Below are 18,803 nucleotides of genomic sequence, written 5' to 3'. Positions count from 1 at the left end.
AAGAAATGTAGTGTGATAGTGAATCCTTAATCCTTGCGTAAAAAGAGAAAAATACCAGTTGCCTATACTCTCAGAGGTGCACTTGTGGGGACTAAGAATGGAATATTTTGTTCTTCTCCTAGTCCATCAATGGATCAGCGCGATTGATCGGTGGTTAACTTGCCTTGCAGTAGATTTAAATCAAAAAGACAAACACAACAATACCATCATAATTTTCACATGTAATCTATTGATTTATTTCTAAAGTTGCATGGCGGAACTACATGAGGAAGGAGCCTAAACACTAACTTAATAGAGAATGTGCAAGACTGGAACTAGAACACCCGAAGGGTGCGAAAGGAGCAGACTCAAACTACATACTTCCCACTCAACCACCAGAATAGAGAAGCTGTGTGGAAGCACTGATGATGGTTAGTTCAACCACTTGCTGTTGAAAGATGTGGTGGCAGAGGAGAGTAGATAGAGCTCCATTTCAGATGGATAACAGAGAGAAAGGACAACTACTGAGCATGGCCTTACTGTTATAAGAATAACCTATGAAATAAAGTTTGGCAGTAATCTGTGAACTGAGAGGAGTTAATCATCAGCTTCATAATTTACCTTAGAGTTGTGATTTTTGATACATGCCCAAGATTTGTTTGTGTGAGTGTGTTGAGAGTTGGATTTTATCTTTTGGAAAGTCTGCCTATTGTGGCTGCCTAGAGATGTTTAGGTGTTTTAAAGATATATAGATATTAAGGCCCTCATTATGAGTGAACTATTAATATCTCTGGTTTTCCTCACCCTAGCCTTACCATTAAGGTGGGCCTAGTAATTTTAGGGGTGGGTAAATATAAGGCGTTACATACACGATGTTGTGGAATAACATGTGGGATTCCAGCTTTCCACAGCAAATTCCAAATGTTTTCCTCAGAGAGATGAACACAAAGGTCAATTCTCTGTGTGAAACACGCATAGGGCCTGATTCACAAAGGTAAACTTACATTTTTGTGCATTCACAAACTACAAGTTTCATTTAACTAATAGTAACTTTCCAACTGCGGTAACTATGCAGTCAGGGCGGAGAACTAAACACATAGAAAGATAGACCAGGCCTATGTTTTTATGTGCGAAGTCTTCGAAACGCGTGCCAAGTCTCCGTAGATGTAAAATTGATGTTAGTAAAATTTAACTCGTAGTTTGTGAATACCAAAAAATAGTAAACTTACACAAAGGCCCAGAATGTAAAATTCCACGTAATCACAGCGTACAAGAAGTTAGTTATCTGAGAATATCGACAGAGCTTCAGGACAAGTATAATTGATGGTTTTGAGTCAGGTTGGGCCAAAAGCAGGTAGTCTTTCATCCATATCTGTGTGCCTTAGTCTCCAGACTCAGCAGCAAGAAACTACCAGGCGTCAGAAATTTTAGTAGAGCTAGAAGTAGGTGGAGCTTGACTCACACTATCAATAGTACACAGTATCACAAGCAGGGTGGGTCAGCTTTCTCAAAAAGCAACAAAAGCAGCTAAGTCTTGACAAAGAGAGGGGTGCAAAAACATTTGGACAGCGTAATGAAAATCTGTACAGTGTCCTTTCCACGCTTACAGGGACCATAAGAGGGAAGAGGTGTGGTTCTGCGGCCGGGGCGACTGACTCCGGAATCTGGGGATCACGGTTTGATCGCCGGCGGCAGATTAGCCCAGCACCTTGTGACTCTGGGCAATAGCTGGCTTATTCTTCCCGACGGCCCCCAGCGCCTAGAGACCCTTACGGGTGATTGTTAGCGCTTTACAAATGTGGATAATAAATCTGTACCTATGTATGTATGAAGTAATTATGGATAGTTTTCAGTGCAATACAAAATTTAATAGAAATGTTTTTGAAGTGAATTCTGGCAACAAACTGTCCATTAACCAATTAAGCTTTGAAAATCAAGAGTACTAATGAGAAACCCACTCATTGTTTGCAATTCTATTTTTCAACAGATGGGAAAGTTGAAGTAACAAAAGAAAACATGAAGCTCTGCACCATGGGTCCCGGAAAGGTATTCGGCGAGCTGGCCATCCTGTACAACTGCACGAGGACAGCAACAGTCAAAAGTAAGACTTCTCTCTTTTTAAGATGGCATGGGGAAACTACATCTCATCAGCCGCAGCCCGTGCAGGTAAGAGTGGTGCGGCTGTTGGGCCGGGTTGGGGGGCATTCGATGGACGACCATGAGGGAAAATTTAATAAATAATGAATTTTCCATCGCCGTCTTCTGTCCCCGCCACCCGGCCCCACCACAGGCTGCGGCTGCATCTCATATGATGTATTGTCTGGAAATAACATTGCACTGACCTACCACAGTATTGTAAGGGAAGTACTATTTTACCGGTCTTAATTCCACTTATACATAACTCTTAAGTCAAGGGTGGGTTGAGTTAAGAATAGTAACTATATACTTCCCTTGCAATACAGTGGAAGGTCGATGTTGTTATGGACTATTAAGGCAGGTCAATTTTAACAACCTCAGTATAGTGTCATACACCTTTAAGATGCTCCATCCACAGTATAAACAAGTCTTGAGATATGCCAATGTCATTCCTATGAATGTGATTCATAACTATTTCTTGAATGAGTTGGTACGATTTATTCCTGGAAATTAAGGAGTAAGTCTGGTGTAAGTCACACCCACCAAACAAAACACTGTAAATCTGTTCTCATAGCTTCAAACATGCTGACTTTCTACGACCTTTCTACAAAAACATTTGAACACTGCAGTGGTCATTGTTGCCTGGCGCAGACTATTTGTTCTTAATAATATTTGATTTCTGGCATTTTAGCACTGTTCGTTCAGTTTTTGTAAAAGTTGTTTTCTGTTTAGGTGGTCTGCATTTTTTTTTTTTAAATGGTTGCTGTACGCTGAAATAATTGTTTTTAGTTTATCAAGTCTTCTGGCCTGAAGTTTAATCTGCTAAAAGGATCGCTAATTTCCCTTGCAACTTTTAAACATTTACACTCATACTTGTCTTTCTGCTTGGAGAATTTTATCGCACAGGGCGCCACTTATTTCTCTCAACTGCAGGCAAAATTAGCTATTTGCTTCACTTGAGTTGATATGTTCTTAAATTACGCCTGAGAGAAAATAATTAGAGTCGGATTAAGAAGGACTTGAATAAGTACAAACTAAAAATGTGTTTGCACATGTCAAGTTTTATTTGTCCTATTGCAAAGAAATATTAACTGTTTAAACCAAATATTGTCAGAGGAAAAATAAACACATCAGCACCGTACCCCAAAGCCGAACTGCAGCGTTCTAATGTGTGATCTGTATTTTGTTAAACTGATTAGTACTCAACTCTGTCTGCAGTTTATGGAAAAGACCTGTATTACTTTTGGGCAAATAATTTATGAATCATTTGATGCTCCTGTTTTACAGTGCTTAGTTTGCAAACACAGACAATACCAGTAGGGGTTGATGAATGCCAGGGTCCCACCTCTTCTGCCTCTTCCTGTCAGCACCCTACACTTCCTGTCTCTTTGTCCCGCCTTTGCAGGTTCTCTTTTATGCCTGCCTTCTTCCTTTGTCACACAATCGGTCCCGTTGCTGCATCAGATCCTCATGTTGTCTATTCAGAAAATGTGCATTTCATTTTTGAAGAAAAGAGTTGCGCTATACGCACTCACGCAGAATTACGATTGACAAATACCCTATAGTTGAGATGCAAAGCCTGTGGCATGGTACCAAAAGTTGTCAAAAGCAAGCAGTGCCCCCATGCATGTAGAAAAGCCTATGATTGGTTTTACAGCAGTGCCGGGGTCTTTTTGGGTCTGATTGGCACTGCGCAAAAAAGGGAAAGAGAAACATTAGCTTGTGAATGCAATAGTTGATAGGTACATATTCATGAAAGCAACAATGGTCTTCTGCAGCTTATTGAACCACAGATGTCTCCCTGTCATCTGAATACTGTTGTCAGGGATTTCCAGATCTCAGGAGCACTCATTTTCTTTAGGGGAACTCCATTATCATGCCCACTGAAGGAAACATTATGGCTGTTCCTAAGTACCACGCTGAACACTAAGCCCACAACGCTGTTCATTTACAACGCGGTCGTTACAACGACCACGTTCTTACCACGCGTACCATTACATTGCAAGTCATTTCGATGACTTGCTGTAGGGGGCAAGCTGGGGTTGGATTTAGAATCCAACACCTTCCCAGCTGTTGCAGTAACTGGAGTAGGAATAGTAAATAATACTGTTCCTAAGTCCAGCGCGCCCCCTACAGCAAGTCGTTGAAACGACTTGGGATGTAATGGTTCACGTAGAAACAACATAGTCATTGTAACAACCGCGTTGTAATGGAATGCGTGAAAAACGCATTTGTTGTAAAGAGCCATATTCATAAGCCGCACACTACTAAACTGGTTGGTCTGTATATAATACCCTAACACAAAAGGCAAATTTCCAAGAGGCTTACTTGATCCTTCCTTATCCATCTCAGATAAAAGGTCCTGCAAAATAGATGTAGCTTATATTTTCAACACAGCATTGTGTCTGTTGGTTGTTTAATGGAGAGATAGAGTGCTATAATGGCAAAATATTGGCTCACCCCCATGTCGCTGGGATAAGAGAAGTGGAATTTACAGCATTTGCTTACGAGCATATCTATTTTCAAATTTTTCTATCACCTCTAGTCAGCATTAATTAAATAATTAAAACTGAAATGGTAAATTCTCTACCTAAACATGTCCCTAAATATGTGACCTGTGTCACAAGCGGAGTTTAGCAAATTTGGGGATGATGCTGGATTGAAATTGAAAATGGGAGTAGGAACTCCCAAACAGCAAAGGTTTGCAGACTTGCTTTATTTACTAAATGTATTTGCTCTTTCATATACTTATCCATTCAGTTGGAAATCTGACAGGCAAACACTTGAACCCAGAGTATATTGTTAGCCTTATTACTGTTATCTGGTAGAGAACAGAGGTACATAGATTCATCACTCTGTGCCTGGATGGAAGGTGAAATATACCACATAGCCTGTTCATTGCACCATAGTTTAATTACTCCCTGCACTCTGGTGGACCACTGGCAGAAATTACACAATTGAAAAGAGTGTTCCCTTCAACTATGCAAGCATCTACCTCTAAATAACCAAAATTGTGAACTGCATCTGGGCATAATTTTCACATCTTCCTCTGAAATGCCAGTTTTCACTGATTAAGGTAAGGGGTGGATAGGGGCGAATTGTATTTGCATAGAGCCCCTTTCCATTGTCGGGGCCCAATAAGGTGGTCTGCTTTCGAACAGCACATAAGGTGGGTAACTTGACTGAGAACACAACACAAGCATTGTTTTTCTGCCCCACGGGGCCCCGGGCCATTTATTCACTCCCCCGAGTTATGTAATGGCCATTAGGACCATGGTCCCACTAAACTAGGTTCTTCCCTAGAGGCCCCTCACTCAGGAGGCAGCCATGGAACAATCCAACCCAGAAACACAACATTCATAACATTTGGCCCAGTTGAGGAGTGGAAATCACCGGTGAGGTATACGCATTGGCAAACACATCAGAGAGCACTGCCATGTAATATTTAATGGTATTGTGCAGTACTATTGGATGGGAAGCAAAGATCCAGCGCCACTGGTCTCTGCTGCCCAATAATTCATAAGCAACATGAGAGGTATTTGATAATGAAATACTATGCCACCCACCTAAGTATTAGGCTTGTCAATATTCATCAACAATGTTTCCTTGATTTGGTTTTTTTCATTTTTTATTCTTGAAAATAATTTTCAGAATCAGACTGCGGAAACAATTCCCTAGGCTAAGGAACGCTCTGAAAAGGGGGCTTTCCTTTCACAAATGCATATTATAAAAGTAAATGTAAAAGAAAACCCAAATATTAAAATGTGTTGTTATGGAAAATATGGAAAATGAACCCAGAGCATCAAATTATATGATTTTAATGGGATTCCTGTACCCTAAGGCATCAGTCCCAGTGCGTACATGGAAATCATTCCCATGTTTATCACGAGTGATACTGCTGTCAGTCCCTTCCCTCACCGTACAGTCTCAGATGCAGCGGTAACAATTTACACCTATATTGTTTTTCTCATGCATATGTATCCCAAGGTACATCAAGCACCGAAGAAAACACAACCTCAAGTCCCTACTAAGCGAAAACAAATAAAAATTGCTTCAATCTATCATCATCATTGTCATCTCTCTTACACTTACAAAGAAAAATGCAGTGAATGTAAAATATTATACCAAAAAGTCAATATCCTTAAAGGTATTCAGTGCTAGTGTCCCAGGTGATCCTCAAAGTAGGCTGATGCTGGCTTTATTCAATTGTAAAATGACAGCAGAAAACTAAAAATGATAGCAGTGTTGCTGGTTGAGGGAGAAGTATCAAACCTATGAAAGAATAAGAAATGAGTTTCAGCTAGTGTTTAAAAAGTAAACAAATGGTATCTTGGAATGTATGACTCCTACTGGCATTGGGTGACATCTCAGTTAGGATGGCCGAATATAGGGGCATACTATCAAGGACGGCTTTAAAAATTATCGCCGGTTTAGCGGCAGAAAACTACCGCTAAAGCGGCGAAAATGGGCTTGATAATATGCCCTGGAGAATTCCCATAGAAGCCCATGTTGAGATGGGAACATGAGCTTCTATTGGAATTCTCCAGGGCATATTATCAAGCCCATTATCGCTGCTTTAGCGGCAGTTTTCTGCCGCTAAACCAGTGATAATTTTAACGCCGTCCTTGAGAATATGCCCCTTATTTGGTATTAAATCTCATCAGAAAAGTCCTCATGGACACATTTGCATACTTGGAAAGTTGTATGATCGCAAGAAATTTGTTTCATGCTCTACCAGGTCAGAGTAGGAGATTTCCCACTATTTCTGTTGTCTACACAAAAGGTGTCCTTTTCTTTTACCCTTCTGTGTGAATAGTAAAAATTGTCGTTCTTTTGCTCTATAAATAAACCACAGAGAACAAGCAAGCTCCAGGTTCATTGGTGTCAATACAAACATTTCTCTGTGAATGGCCATTTTAGCACTGAACCTACCCTTGGTTCACTCTACAGAGTGTTTCTCAAGATGATCTTCTGCTTTCCTCTATGTCTGGCAATGTCATTGATGGACCACTGACCTGCCAATTAATTGCATTGGTGCAACTGCCTTACCTCCCACGCACAGCAGCAGCACATTGTATTTGAGACATTGTACAGCCTATATTTTGTAGATGGGTGGTGCCAAGTTAGCCACTGTGTGTAACGCCCCCTTCACTATTTATGGTCTCCACAATGGCAATGAAATAGGAAGAATCCTAAAAATTGCCTTTTCATAAGCCTACCTCTTCAGACGATTCTACGCCACTTCAATATAACAAGGCTTTATTGTATTATAGTTGGAGTCAAGATTTGTGCTACTTTATCCACCTACCTAAATGGAAGTTGTGGACTGTACTGCAATATGGGAACTCTGACAAATGTCCCTTTCACAAGTTAACTATCAATCACATTATTTTTGAAAATTAAAAATATATATGTTCATGCTATGTCCTTATATTAGAAAGACACAGCATGAGTGTCCCCGTTCCTCATTGGTTATTTTGCTCCACAAAGTGCCTGAATTTGACGCTGGCAGAAACAGGGAAACCCCTAATTTATGGATACACCTTTAGCCTATTAGTGTTGAGTAGGGTGCACATCAGTAGCTTCAGCACAAATATGATGCAGTAGCATATTTGTATTTACATCTTTATAAATATGGCGTAATTGCTCCTTGTTGTACCTTTTTCTAGATGAAATTAAATCGTGTACCTGAAAATCCTATATAAATGAGATCCCATCTGCAGCCAATATATCTCTATTTAAACTTCTGTTTGATCATGTTAGTCCCGAAGGAAACCAATATCTTTGAGATAGTTTTATTAATTTTGTTTGTATTGTGCTGAATATTATAGTTTAGACATTTCTAAGTGATGTCTATGAAGGTTGTTAGCATTACCCATTGCAATGGTACTCAGTTTGCCATTGTCATCAGCGTCAAAATCTTAGTGGCCCAGCAAGGATTAAAGCTCATGGCCTGTCTATCACATCATATAATAGAAGCGAATGCCTAAATAACTGCGTGAACATGCTATGGAGATACATGCGCGTATGCACACACAGATGCACATATAAATGTGTTTCTATTCTCTTACAACAATATATTCAGAAAAAGTACAAGGATAATTTTAAATTGGAAAGATAATTCAATTATTTCCCCTAGGATTGTGAAGTACTCCTTAAGATGCAATGACAGGAGTTGGTTTAATGCTATTGCATCTCAAATATATTAATTCCACAAAGTATTACATCCGCTGTGAACTCAGGGAAGCAGTGTTTAAATTCTCCAACCAAGCCTGGTTGAGTTCACATTTCTATTGAACCATTCATTTCGTCAGCCCAGTGGGTATGATTTTCCTTTCAGTCACAGCAGATGATCACCCAGAAAATACAGTCTATGTAATATGCTTTTGTAAGTCACAAAATGAATGTTTTCAAGGAAATGTAAAGACATGCAAGAACAGTTTATTTGCCATAATATTTTGTAAGTAACAGCACATCTGCACAAGCTTAAAGCTTCAACGATTTGAACAATTTATTTGATTAATGATTTTATAAGCAACCTTGAGCCAGGCAGCAAGAACTCTAGGGATCTACAACTTTTTTAATCAATTAACCAGCATTAGCAATTTCTTATAATCATAAAACCATTACAACCCTCCAACTATTACAAGCGATTTAATATAATTTAAATAAATTGTATTTATTTGTAAAAATTATTTTTCTTTCTTTGCAATTTAAGCCATATAATCACATAATTTTCTTGTAGGGTAGCAATGTGCATGTATGGTGAAGTTTGTTGGCTTCCGCTGGCTTGACCATTCCTCTTTTGTTTGCGCCAAATTGATGGAAGGGTTAGACAATTGTGTATTGTTAATAATGTTTGGCAAATCAGATATACAGTGTCCTTTTCTCTTTCATAGATTCATTATTTAATGCCTTTTTGACTTTGTTTTTATTTCACAAAATTATAATGTTTCACTCACAATTTTATTTTGCTTGTCTTGCTAGCAAGACTTCATTGCTTTGAGCAGTCTTAGTCTTCAGTATATTGGCAACTATTATTATCTAATACTTTCAGTATGATTGTTTGGATCCATTCTCCTTTGTATTTTTGAAAGTAGTGTGCAGACCATCCATCCAGCAAATGATCATTTTGTTGAAAATACCAATGAAAGGTTCAGATCTTGTACTCCTGTTTTCAACACTTTTGGAAATTGACTACTTTCTAATTTGATGTGGATTGCAAACCCACATAGCGACAACATTGTGCTTGATATAACTGTAGTTCTAATCTTTTGTGTAAGCCGTAGTGTATAAATGATGTGGATTTGTCCGCTCTTTTAAATTCTGTACTTCAACCTCTACCGAATTGGAGTGTGTATTCAGTCACAGAATTATCCTTTTGGAAAGAATCACAGATCACTTGCCAAGCAAATCATAACTCTGATAACATTTCTACTCTTTGAAACCAAGTGACTAAAGGTGTTGGGAAGGCTGACATGTCCTTCATTTGAGCATTCCTACTAGCTTGCATTTTGTCTACTTCCTTTGCGGAGGTGCGATCATTTGAAAAGTCTTTGATTCTCTTTTCCTTCATATTCAATCGCCCTCAACTCGATGTATTGGTTAAATAGATCTTTATTTGATTAATTGTCTAAACTGTGAGGTTGGATGAAAACTCTTCTGTGATGTTAAACCTGAGTTATCGGAAATGCGGTGGAAATTCCACAAACCCCAATTTGCCACCTCTTCCCATATCATCAGTTTCAGTAGTGATGCTACTGTTGCCAACCAGCTGCTCATCGCCATTTCCAAATCTGTTCCAGTTTAAGTGGCTTGATCCTCATAAACACACTATTATGCATCAACCATGGTAGCATAATTGCCACATAAGTTCTTCCAAGCCTCTATGTCCTAGAATTTTTCTTTCCATAGACCATGCTATACACCATGCTTATTCCCAATAACTGTCAAGGGCTTCAAAGGATAACACTCTATAATAAAAGATTAATAGTTACCCAACAAATTAATTAATACACATTTCTGAAATGCTACTGGAATTAAGTGGAGATAGAATCTGGAAATCTATCCAAAAACTAAATATTTATATTCCCACAAATGACCTGAAATATGGCATAGAGTAGTAGCTTAACCCTTAAACCATAGGACCCAAAGCCTGTTTAATAGCCCAGAAAAATCTAAGTAATGTTAAATAAAATAAACAGAATAAATGATCTGATCTCTGTTCCAGTGATTTGTTTGAAGAGTGATTGAACAGTGCTTGGTGGCTTCTCTGATATAAATGAAGTGCCAGGTTACATTTTAGAGAAGATGAATTAAATGTAGCATGGCGCTCAGAAAATGTGTTTTTCATGTATTAAGTTAAAATGTTCAACATTTCTGCCATTTCAAGCGGCTGATTTTATCTAACGACTGAAAAGCACTTTGAACAATTCATTTTTAATAGAGAAACATTATATAAATACAATTTTAGCTCTCATTTCATACCTGAGGCACTTGGGCTTTTCTGGTGGGGGTAAGAAAAATACGAAAAATCTGAAGAGCACTTATAATTTCTAATTCCTGTATCAAAAACAGGAAATGAGTCCTTCCTCTCTCAATAACAGGCAGCGTGATAAATTGCAGACAGTTTTTTTAATGCAGCTTGTTAGATATTACAATTTATACACTGCACACAAAGATTAATCATTTCCTGTTAATATACATTTTTGCACAAAATGCTAATTCTCTCGAACAGCATAAGTTTATAAAATAATTCAGGAAGCCCACAGTTAGGAAGAGCTGCTATTTATTATGTTACTCTATCAAAACTCTCAAGTTCTCAGTTTTAATATTTGTATCTATTTTTTGGCATTGCCAAATGGTTATATAGGAATTTCTGGAGATTTGTGGTTATTCTACCGGATTATTTTTTTAAAACAAGGGGTTAAGGCACCTTCACCACCTACTAAGTTGGCTCAAACTTTTACCCTTTTGGTGTTCATAAAAGAAAGATCTTTCAATTGAGTTATACTAACATTTATAAAATGCTACGTCTATAATTGTATTGGTATGGGAGTTGCAGAATAATAATTCACCTCCTAAGGGTGGTCTTTTTAGTCTAGGAATGCTGGGGCTGGGAGCCTTTTCTATATATTTATTTTCCCAAGGAATTCTAGTAATGTCTTTCACTTTCTTCTAGGACCTTACAGTGCATAATTGGCCATTGTCATTCATCATTGATGCTCAAATTTCAGGATCTTCATTTGTTTATGCCATAATGCTTATATCCAATTGTTAGATCTTGTATCTTTTGGCACTGTTTCCCCTGCCTTTTGGCCTCCTGTTTTTGATTGTGTGCTGGACTTCGTTTATTGCTGGTGTTTGGACTCTGGGAACTTTACCACTGCTGACCAGTGCTACAGTGCATGTGCTCTGTTTCTAAAATGTAATGGCATTTGGTTTCTCCATCATTGGCATAATTCATTACTCGTAAGTCCCTTGTTCAGTGCACTACATGTCCCCTGGGCCTGTAAACTAAATGCTACTAGAAGACCTGCAGCACTAATTGTGCCCCCCACATGAATAGTCCTCCAAACGTGTCTCAGAGCTGCCACTGCAGAGCCTGCGTGCACAGTTTTTAACTGTCATGTCGACCTGGGAAGTACACCTACTTGCTGAGCCTAAACCTTCCTTTTTACTACATGTAGGTCAACCCTAAGGAAGGCTCTAGGTAGCCCCAGGGGCCGGGTGTTGTGTATTTAAAAGGTGGGACATGTGCTTTTCAGTTTTACATGTCCTGGTAGTGAAAAACCACTAAATTTGCATTTCATTACACCAAGGCGTATCCCTCCCATAGCTTAGCCATAGAGCTGACCTGTAGCATTTTACACTGTATCTTCCAGTTGGGAGCTGACAGAAAATTGATGTTTGGAGTCTCTGGACTCACAATCTAAAATACATTTTTTAGTGAAGATGTTTTTAAATTGCAGACCTGAAAATGACACTTTTAGAAAGTTGCCATTTTCTTTCTTTAACCAATCGGTGCCTCTGCCTGCCCATAGAATACACGTCTGGTTTGGATGACTCTTGGGCATTGTGAATTTACTATAGACAGTCGCATAAAGGGAGCTGTCCTGTATATCCTGATGCCCACCACCAGGCTGATGGGTCTTTCTGAGCTAGAGTGGTGGGAGGAGTTGACACCTGCACATGAGTAGGGCTGTGCCTGTCCCCCCACAAAGAGCTGCATACCACCTGTAGTGTGTCCCGACCAGGGCCAGGATGGGCATGGTCTTGTGCACTACAAAGAACTGTCTTTAAAGTCTCCCTACTTCAAAGGCCAAAATGGGTATAAGTACTGGATCCCTGAACCCATAACAGGAGAAACACTTCCGGACTGAGTACATTCTACCAGGAAGAAGAGCTGTTGGACTGCCAGGAGGGACTGCCCCTTTGCTGCTTCTTTGCTGTGTTGGCCTGCTGTCTGCTGGTTCTTGTCTGGGAGTGAGAGGACTGGGCTTTTCTCTCTCCACCCTGCTTACTAAAATTTCTCCAAGGGCTTGAGTTGAGCTTGCCTCCTATTGAATATCTCCGTGCCATCAAATAATTCACCTGCATCTTGCTACTAGCACCTGGGCTCCTCTGCTGTGAGTCATGAACAGCCAAGTGGTCCCAAACCTAGTCCTGGATCCTGGGAGGTGATTCTGGTGCTGCAACCAAAAAAAAAACGCATCAACTCTAAACGTCACTTTGGAACTGGCGCATCCCTGCAAAATCGATGCAAAGCTACTGCCTGCACCAAAGCCATGGTCCCCACTTGCTGAGTGCACAACGCAATGACCGTGACTTATAACGCAATAGTGCTGCAGTGCCTCTGAAGTATCACTGCTGCGTGAGTCTCGAGCACCGCTTCACCAAAGTCTGTGATGCACCACTCTTACTCCAACGCAGGGCCTGCAGCCTGGCAGTTCGACATCAACACCTTGGAACTGACCCACAGCACTGTGAGATTGATGCATCAAAGCCACTGTGTTGCCTCCAGGACCCGAGGTCATGCACCTGCATCCAACACATCACCTCCTGTGCGCTCCATATGGTCCTCGGACATTAGCAGCTCAACAACCCTGCCACACATCAAGGCACCAACGCATCACTTTGCTACAGTGATACCTCACCTCCTTTGCACAATGCATCTTCCCTGAGCACCAATGTGTCAATGGCTTGCATAGCAGTAAGAAACTGACGGATCACCTGCCTTCGCGCGCCTCATCTCCTCTGCACCCTGCAACGTCTTTGGCTTTGTGAAGCTTCCAAGGTACTGTACTGAGGTCTGTGCGACTTCCGTTGCCAGCCTGCACTCACTCCTTTGCAGTCGGCCTGAACTTGTGGACTTGTCTTGGTCAAGCGTGACCAAATAGCGCCAGTTGGAGCTATTGTTTTCTAGGTGCGATAACTGCATTCAATATCAAAGGTTCTTATCTTGACTTGTGTATGTTGGATTTTTGTCGTTCTGGTCTTGTTTTACTCAGATTAATATTGACTAGTTTTCAGAAATGGAGTGGAGAACTTTTGTGGTATTTCACTCTGTTACTGTGTGTATGCACAAATACTTTACACATTGCCTCTTTAGTTTAGCCTGACTGGTCTGTGCCAAGCTACCAGAGGATGAGCATAGAAATAAGTGTGTACTACACTTACCCTGACTAGAGTGTGGATCCCTAGTGAACAGGGTGCAAACCTCTCCCAACTAGTGACCACATTTCTAACACCAACAGACTGAGGTTACATATCTGCCTTACTCCATATGTTTGAATCCAGTAAAGCTGTCATCTACTTCTGTACCAGCCCTGCCCCTTGAGCTCTAAGACAGTCTACGCAAAATGTCACAATCCTCTTTTGTACCTACAATCAGCTGTTAACATATATTGCACAGTCTCCTCTTTCTATCCCTCACCTGACCTCCCTGTCCTTTAAAAGTGCCCCTAATTTGTCTACCTGTTCTCTATTTTCCCTTACCAAAACAACCTGCCACTACCACAGGCACCTTTAGATTCTTGTTCCTTCTCAGACTATATAAATGTGTGAGAGTGACTCCTTCAAGTGTTATTCCAGGCAAAAAAAACTCTTTATGTTGCAAATTAATTGTTTGAATTGCAGCAATTTGGAAATGTCCTAGGTGTACACTTTATAACTCCATATGGAGTATTTGTCCTAAACCAAATAAGGCAACTATAGCAGAAATATCATATATAAAAAACTAAAAAACTCTTTCGCAAAAGGTTTTGAGATATCTTGGCGCTATTGACTAGGTCAAGTATTATGATTCTCACAATGTGAAAGCAGGGACAACGACCTACATTCTACAATGTGAGTTCCTCACAAAATTGTATCCTGTGCTACCTCGGGCTTTGCTATTAGAAAGTTAAAAATTGATAATATCAAATGTGACTGGGCAATAGCCTTTCTGAGAGGATTTTAGGCGTTCAAATGATAGGCATTCCTCTACCCCTGGTGAATGTCTCATCCAGAATTTGCATTGAGTAACTGATATTCTAAAAAGTGCTTGGACCAAGAAGATGTTTTCTAAACATTGGAATACTCTTATACAACCTGGATAGTTCACAAGCCCCTGAAAGCGCTTTTAGAGTAGTTCATTCCTTGTAAAGAGCCTTTTCTCCAATAAAAGCCTGCTTTTGCGTACATCAGCCACTGCCATTTTCCAATGAACCAGACCACTGTTCTATATCTATGCATCAGAGCATTCACCGATGTCCATTGTGGAGTGCCTGATCACTGCTTCTCCCTCCCAAAAGGGGACAAGAAGGCTGTAGTATTGTCAGGATATCAATAATATAAATATAATAGCCAAAATGTGTTTAAAAAAACCTATTGCTCCTTTGCCAATAGATTTTCTATCATTAACTCCAATGATGCAATAATTTTGTAAATGATATTTAGAGCACCATTATGTTTCTCAGATGATATGTAGGCCATGACATTATGGTACCTTACTAGTCAGAATGCACCCTATGCTGGGCAGGTGGGAGGCAGCTGAGCTGTGACACAGGTGGAGAATATAGCTCACTCCTGTCAGTGTGTGGACACAAATGCTTGTGAGCATCAGCACACACCAAGGTTTTGGTCAAAAGTATTGTGATGGAACACCAGTGTCTTTATGCATATGTCCACGGGGAAATAGAATGTTGTGTTCTGTCCATTGAAGTTAAGGATGGACACGTTTGCACAAAATAACCTGTTGGCTGAGTCATAGATCACATACTATATTGTCATCTAAATTCTCAGATAAATAAAATCTCTTCACTCACAGTTGATCACATTATTTTTAAATACCTGTTCTTTTAAAAAGCTAAATCTTTTGGTGATATAATTTCTACATTAAGTTGTACTTGAGCAGGATTGTCACGTGATGATGGATCCATATTACTTTTGATTGTGCCTTGTAAATAAGAAAGCAAGGATTTTATAGAATTCTTATGGTAGTCTCCAAATTTTAGATATCTGTGAAAGTTGTCTAGATTCTATGAATAATGAGAAATTTAGATTATGAGTTTAATATTTTATTTTAAAATGTGTTTTACAGGATACAGTGAAATTATAGCATGTCATTGCACGATTGACAATTTGTTAAACGTTTAGACTTAGATTAAATGTTTATGATTATGTTTTGCTCTTTTAAACTAGGTTCAATAAGGATTGCCTGGGTCACAGTATCAGGGAAACAAATCTCCTTTTGGTATGCAATAGAGTGGATTAGTGTCCTGCCAGCTGTCGCTTAGTGAAAGCTTCGAAACCCAATATTTTTCCAAGACCAAGCCACTTGGATTCACCCTGGACACCAATACCATGCCGAAGGAACACATTGCCAAGAAAACAAGAACAGCCTTATAACAGTTTTCTCTAATAAAGAAAGAAAAACCTTTCATCGCAGAAAGCAACTTCAGAACTGCTGCTCAAGCCTTTGTACTCTTTCATCTGGGTGGTGGACATGTCATGAGGCATGGCCTCTCAGACTCCACCCTGACTGCTTTTTAAGTCATCCTACATGCAAAAGCATCCTAACGGAACTTCACTGACTCCTCTTGCTGGCATGACCTTTCTCAACATCAGCGGCACCATTTGCCAAGCTATCATGTGCTGGAACCCTCTCTTGTAGTTATTGGCATGCTCACATCTAAGAAACCATCAGACTGTAGACAAAGAAGTAGTGAAAAAGAAAAACAAGGCAAAAGACCTATTCAATTCACCCAGGATCTTGAACAGTGTTCTTGTATCCATCATGACTGCCCTGCCCTACTCCAGCTCAGGAAAGAATTGAAGATGCAACTCTTTAAAGAATAGTTTAGCATGATGCAGTAGCAGTTACTACACCGTGATGCATAAACAGTCCACAAACCAGCTACCTCGCAAATCACTTCTTAACTGCATCCTTTGCCTTTGACAATGTGCAATGCTCCAGTGCCTTTTGGCTAGATTTGCAGTACAGAAATGCTGCATACATATTGTTCTGCCTACTGTGCTCATGCAAGCACTAAAGTGTCCAACATATGGTCCACTCATCTTTGCATAGCAGGGCTAGTTGTAAGTCTCTGTACCTATTCAGTGGCTAAGACTATTGTAAGCATTTTGTCCATCACCTTTTCTTGTTTTAATGTGAGGCTGTAAATGTGATGGCTTTAATCAGACATGCTTCCTGTGACATAAGATTCAATCTACAACTCACAGATAAGGCCCAAGAAAGGCTAACACTACTGTGGGGTTGCTTGTCATCCAGTTCATAGGAGATGTGGCCTGCCAGTTTGAGTTGAACTGTTTCTATTGAAGTAGCACCAAGGCTGACTTTTCCATGTTTGTTCCTACTCGGGAGCTGTGCAGTGTGCAAGAAAATATGGGGCTGGTATGTGGCTGTGAATGATTGCCTGTGGCGTATGCTTTTCCAAGCCTTCTAACCTTCACTGTTCTTTTTACAGTTATACCTTTTATGTATCACATAACTTTTATCATATAATGGGCAGGCTCAAATCCTCCACTGATGCACTCAAAAGTAGGGGTTCATCCTTGGCATGTGAAGGCGCTGAGTGTAAGTGGTCTATGTGTGGACCTCTTTGGGGAAGGCCTGTACAATAAGCCAAGGCTGGCTTTACTGATAATCTTCCAAAAGATGGAGGGGCGTGTCTGCAACGTTCTGCACCATGTAGACAGGTGGGGCGTGGGATTCCTCAAGTCTTGTGGGTACCACCATGCATACAAACATTTGTATATGCAGTGCTGCATTCCATTCCATGCATTGTGATTGACTCAGGACTTTGGAAAGAAAAGATGCAGACAATGATGGGGGGCTCTGGATCTTGCTCACAGGCGAGACTGACATTCATTGGTGATACGCCGTCACCTCGGTAACAGAGATGCACACTGAACCATTATGTATTAAACACCAAAGCACAGTTCATGCTATAGGATGACTGGAATGAATCTTCCCATAGCATGTTGATTCAGCCTCTTACCTGTGTGAAGCAGCACTGGGTGCACTAATGTTTCTCCTATGATGGTCTCATAAACTCCAAGGGTTCAGTCCCTCAGTAATCAGAGATTACCCTTACAGCAGCTGTATATATAAAGAGCATTCACAGTTTTCATTTACCAAACTTGGATAAGTTAACTCTTATTTCCCAATCAATTTCCCATTGCACTCTAGTCATAGTCTTGTGGTGCCTTACTGCTAAGACTTGCAAAATCGCAGAACTGAGAATTAATAGAGAAATACCAGCATTCTAACATGCACGGCTAATTTTAGAGCCCTTGCCTTCATTTGCCCTGTATGTCACCCAGACATTTTGAAATATTCCTACAGGTGACTTTCTTGGATATAAAGTGAAAGGAAGAGCAGTACCTAGTTTTCAAGAAGCAGATATGGTATTTCCTTATCTGCTAGTAAGTGTTGAAATGAGCAGTGTATGAAGAGATAGTCTCTACAAACCCAAAAATCGGAATTATCACCATGGGATTAGTGGTTGGCATAACTTGCATAATTCTGTGTAGCGTAATCAGCTAAAAATTACATAGAATTAGAGTAATTCTACTTGTAGCACTATTTACTCAAGAGCAAGAATGCCCCCGTGCAACCATGCATTTTGCACTAATTAATAGAGCCAAATGCAATAGAACATGAATAACTAGTAGCTGTTCAGGCTTGCTAAATTTGCACTTGGGGTAGGATTTCCCCCAACCTACTCCTGGTATTTTGCGCTAGTTTCTTGGTACTACAAGGAACCCTTGCATCAAAAATGGATGAAAGGATGCATTTTGCACTAAGAAAATAGCACTATGTGCAACAGAACATAAACAGCAGAGCGAGCAGCCGCCAATGCTTGCTAACTGTGCTCTTGTGGTAGGATTTTTTCCCCTCAAATTACTCTTAATTACTGGAGCAGGCATAACTACGTTATTATTGGTAATGCTGCGTAAAAGAGTAATACAGAATTTCCGAAAGTATGCCAATTACTCCGGCTTAATTAAAATTACTTCCAGTCCTACATGTAACTGCCTTGCATCAGTAGAAAAAAGGAAACCTAAACTCATGATAAAGAGAGGGAAGGAATAGAAACTGGAATGTTTCAGAAATATACTGAAGAGCACTCACTATGGGGGATTCATTAGGTGCACTAATGAGGCTCACTGCTGGCTCCTCC

General features: G+C 40.1%; 1 protein-coding gene across 2 annotated transcripts in view; it reads left to right on the top strand.

Annotated features, from left to right (window-relative positions):
• Nucleotides 1-18,803, top strand: part of PRKG1 (protein kinase cGMP-dependent 1) — a 1,992,201-nt gene that overhangs the window by 894,016 nt on the left and 1,079,382 nt on the right. For both annotated transcript variants that reach the window (XM_085605357.1, XM_085605347.1), the window contains exon 3: nucleotides 1,967-2,080. In XM_085605357.1, the coding sequence (XP_085461483.1) occupies nucleotides 1,967-2,080 (114 nt within the window). The remainder of the gene's footprint in view (nucleotides 1-1,966; nucleotides 2,081-18,803) is intronic.

Source organism: Triturus cristatus, chromosome 1_2 (assembly GCF_964204655.1).
Source record: "Triturus cristatus chromosome 1_2, aTriCri1.1, whole genome shotgun sequence".
Classification (NCBI taxonomy): domain Eukaryota; kingdom Metazoa; phylum Chordata; class Amphibia; order Caudata; family Salamandridae; genus Triturus; species Triturus cristatus.
The sequence above is the reverse complement of the archived record's forward strand: the minus strand, read 5'-3'. Positions and strand labels throughout refer to the sequence as shown.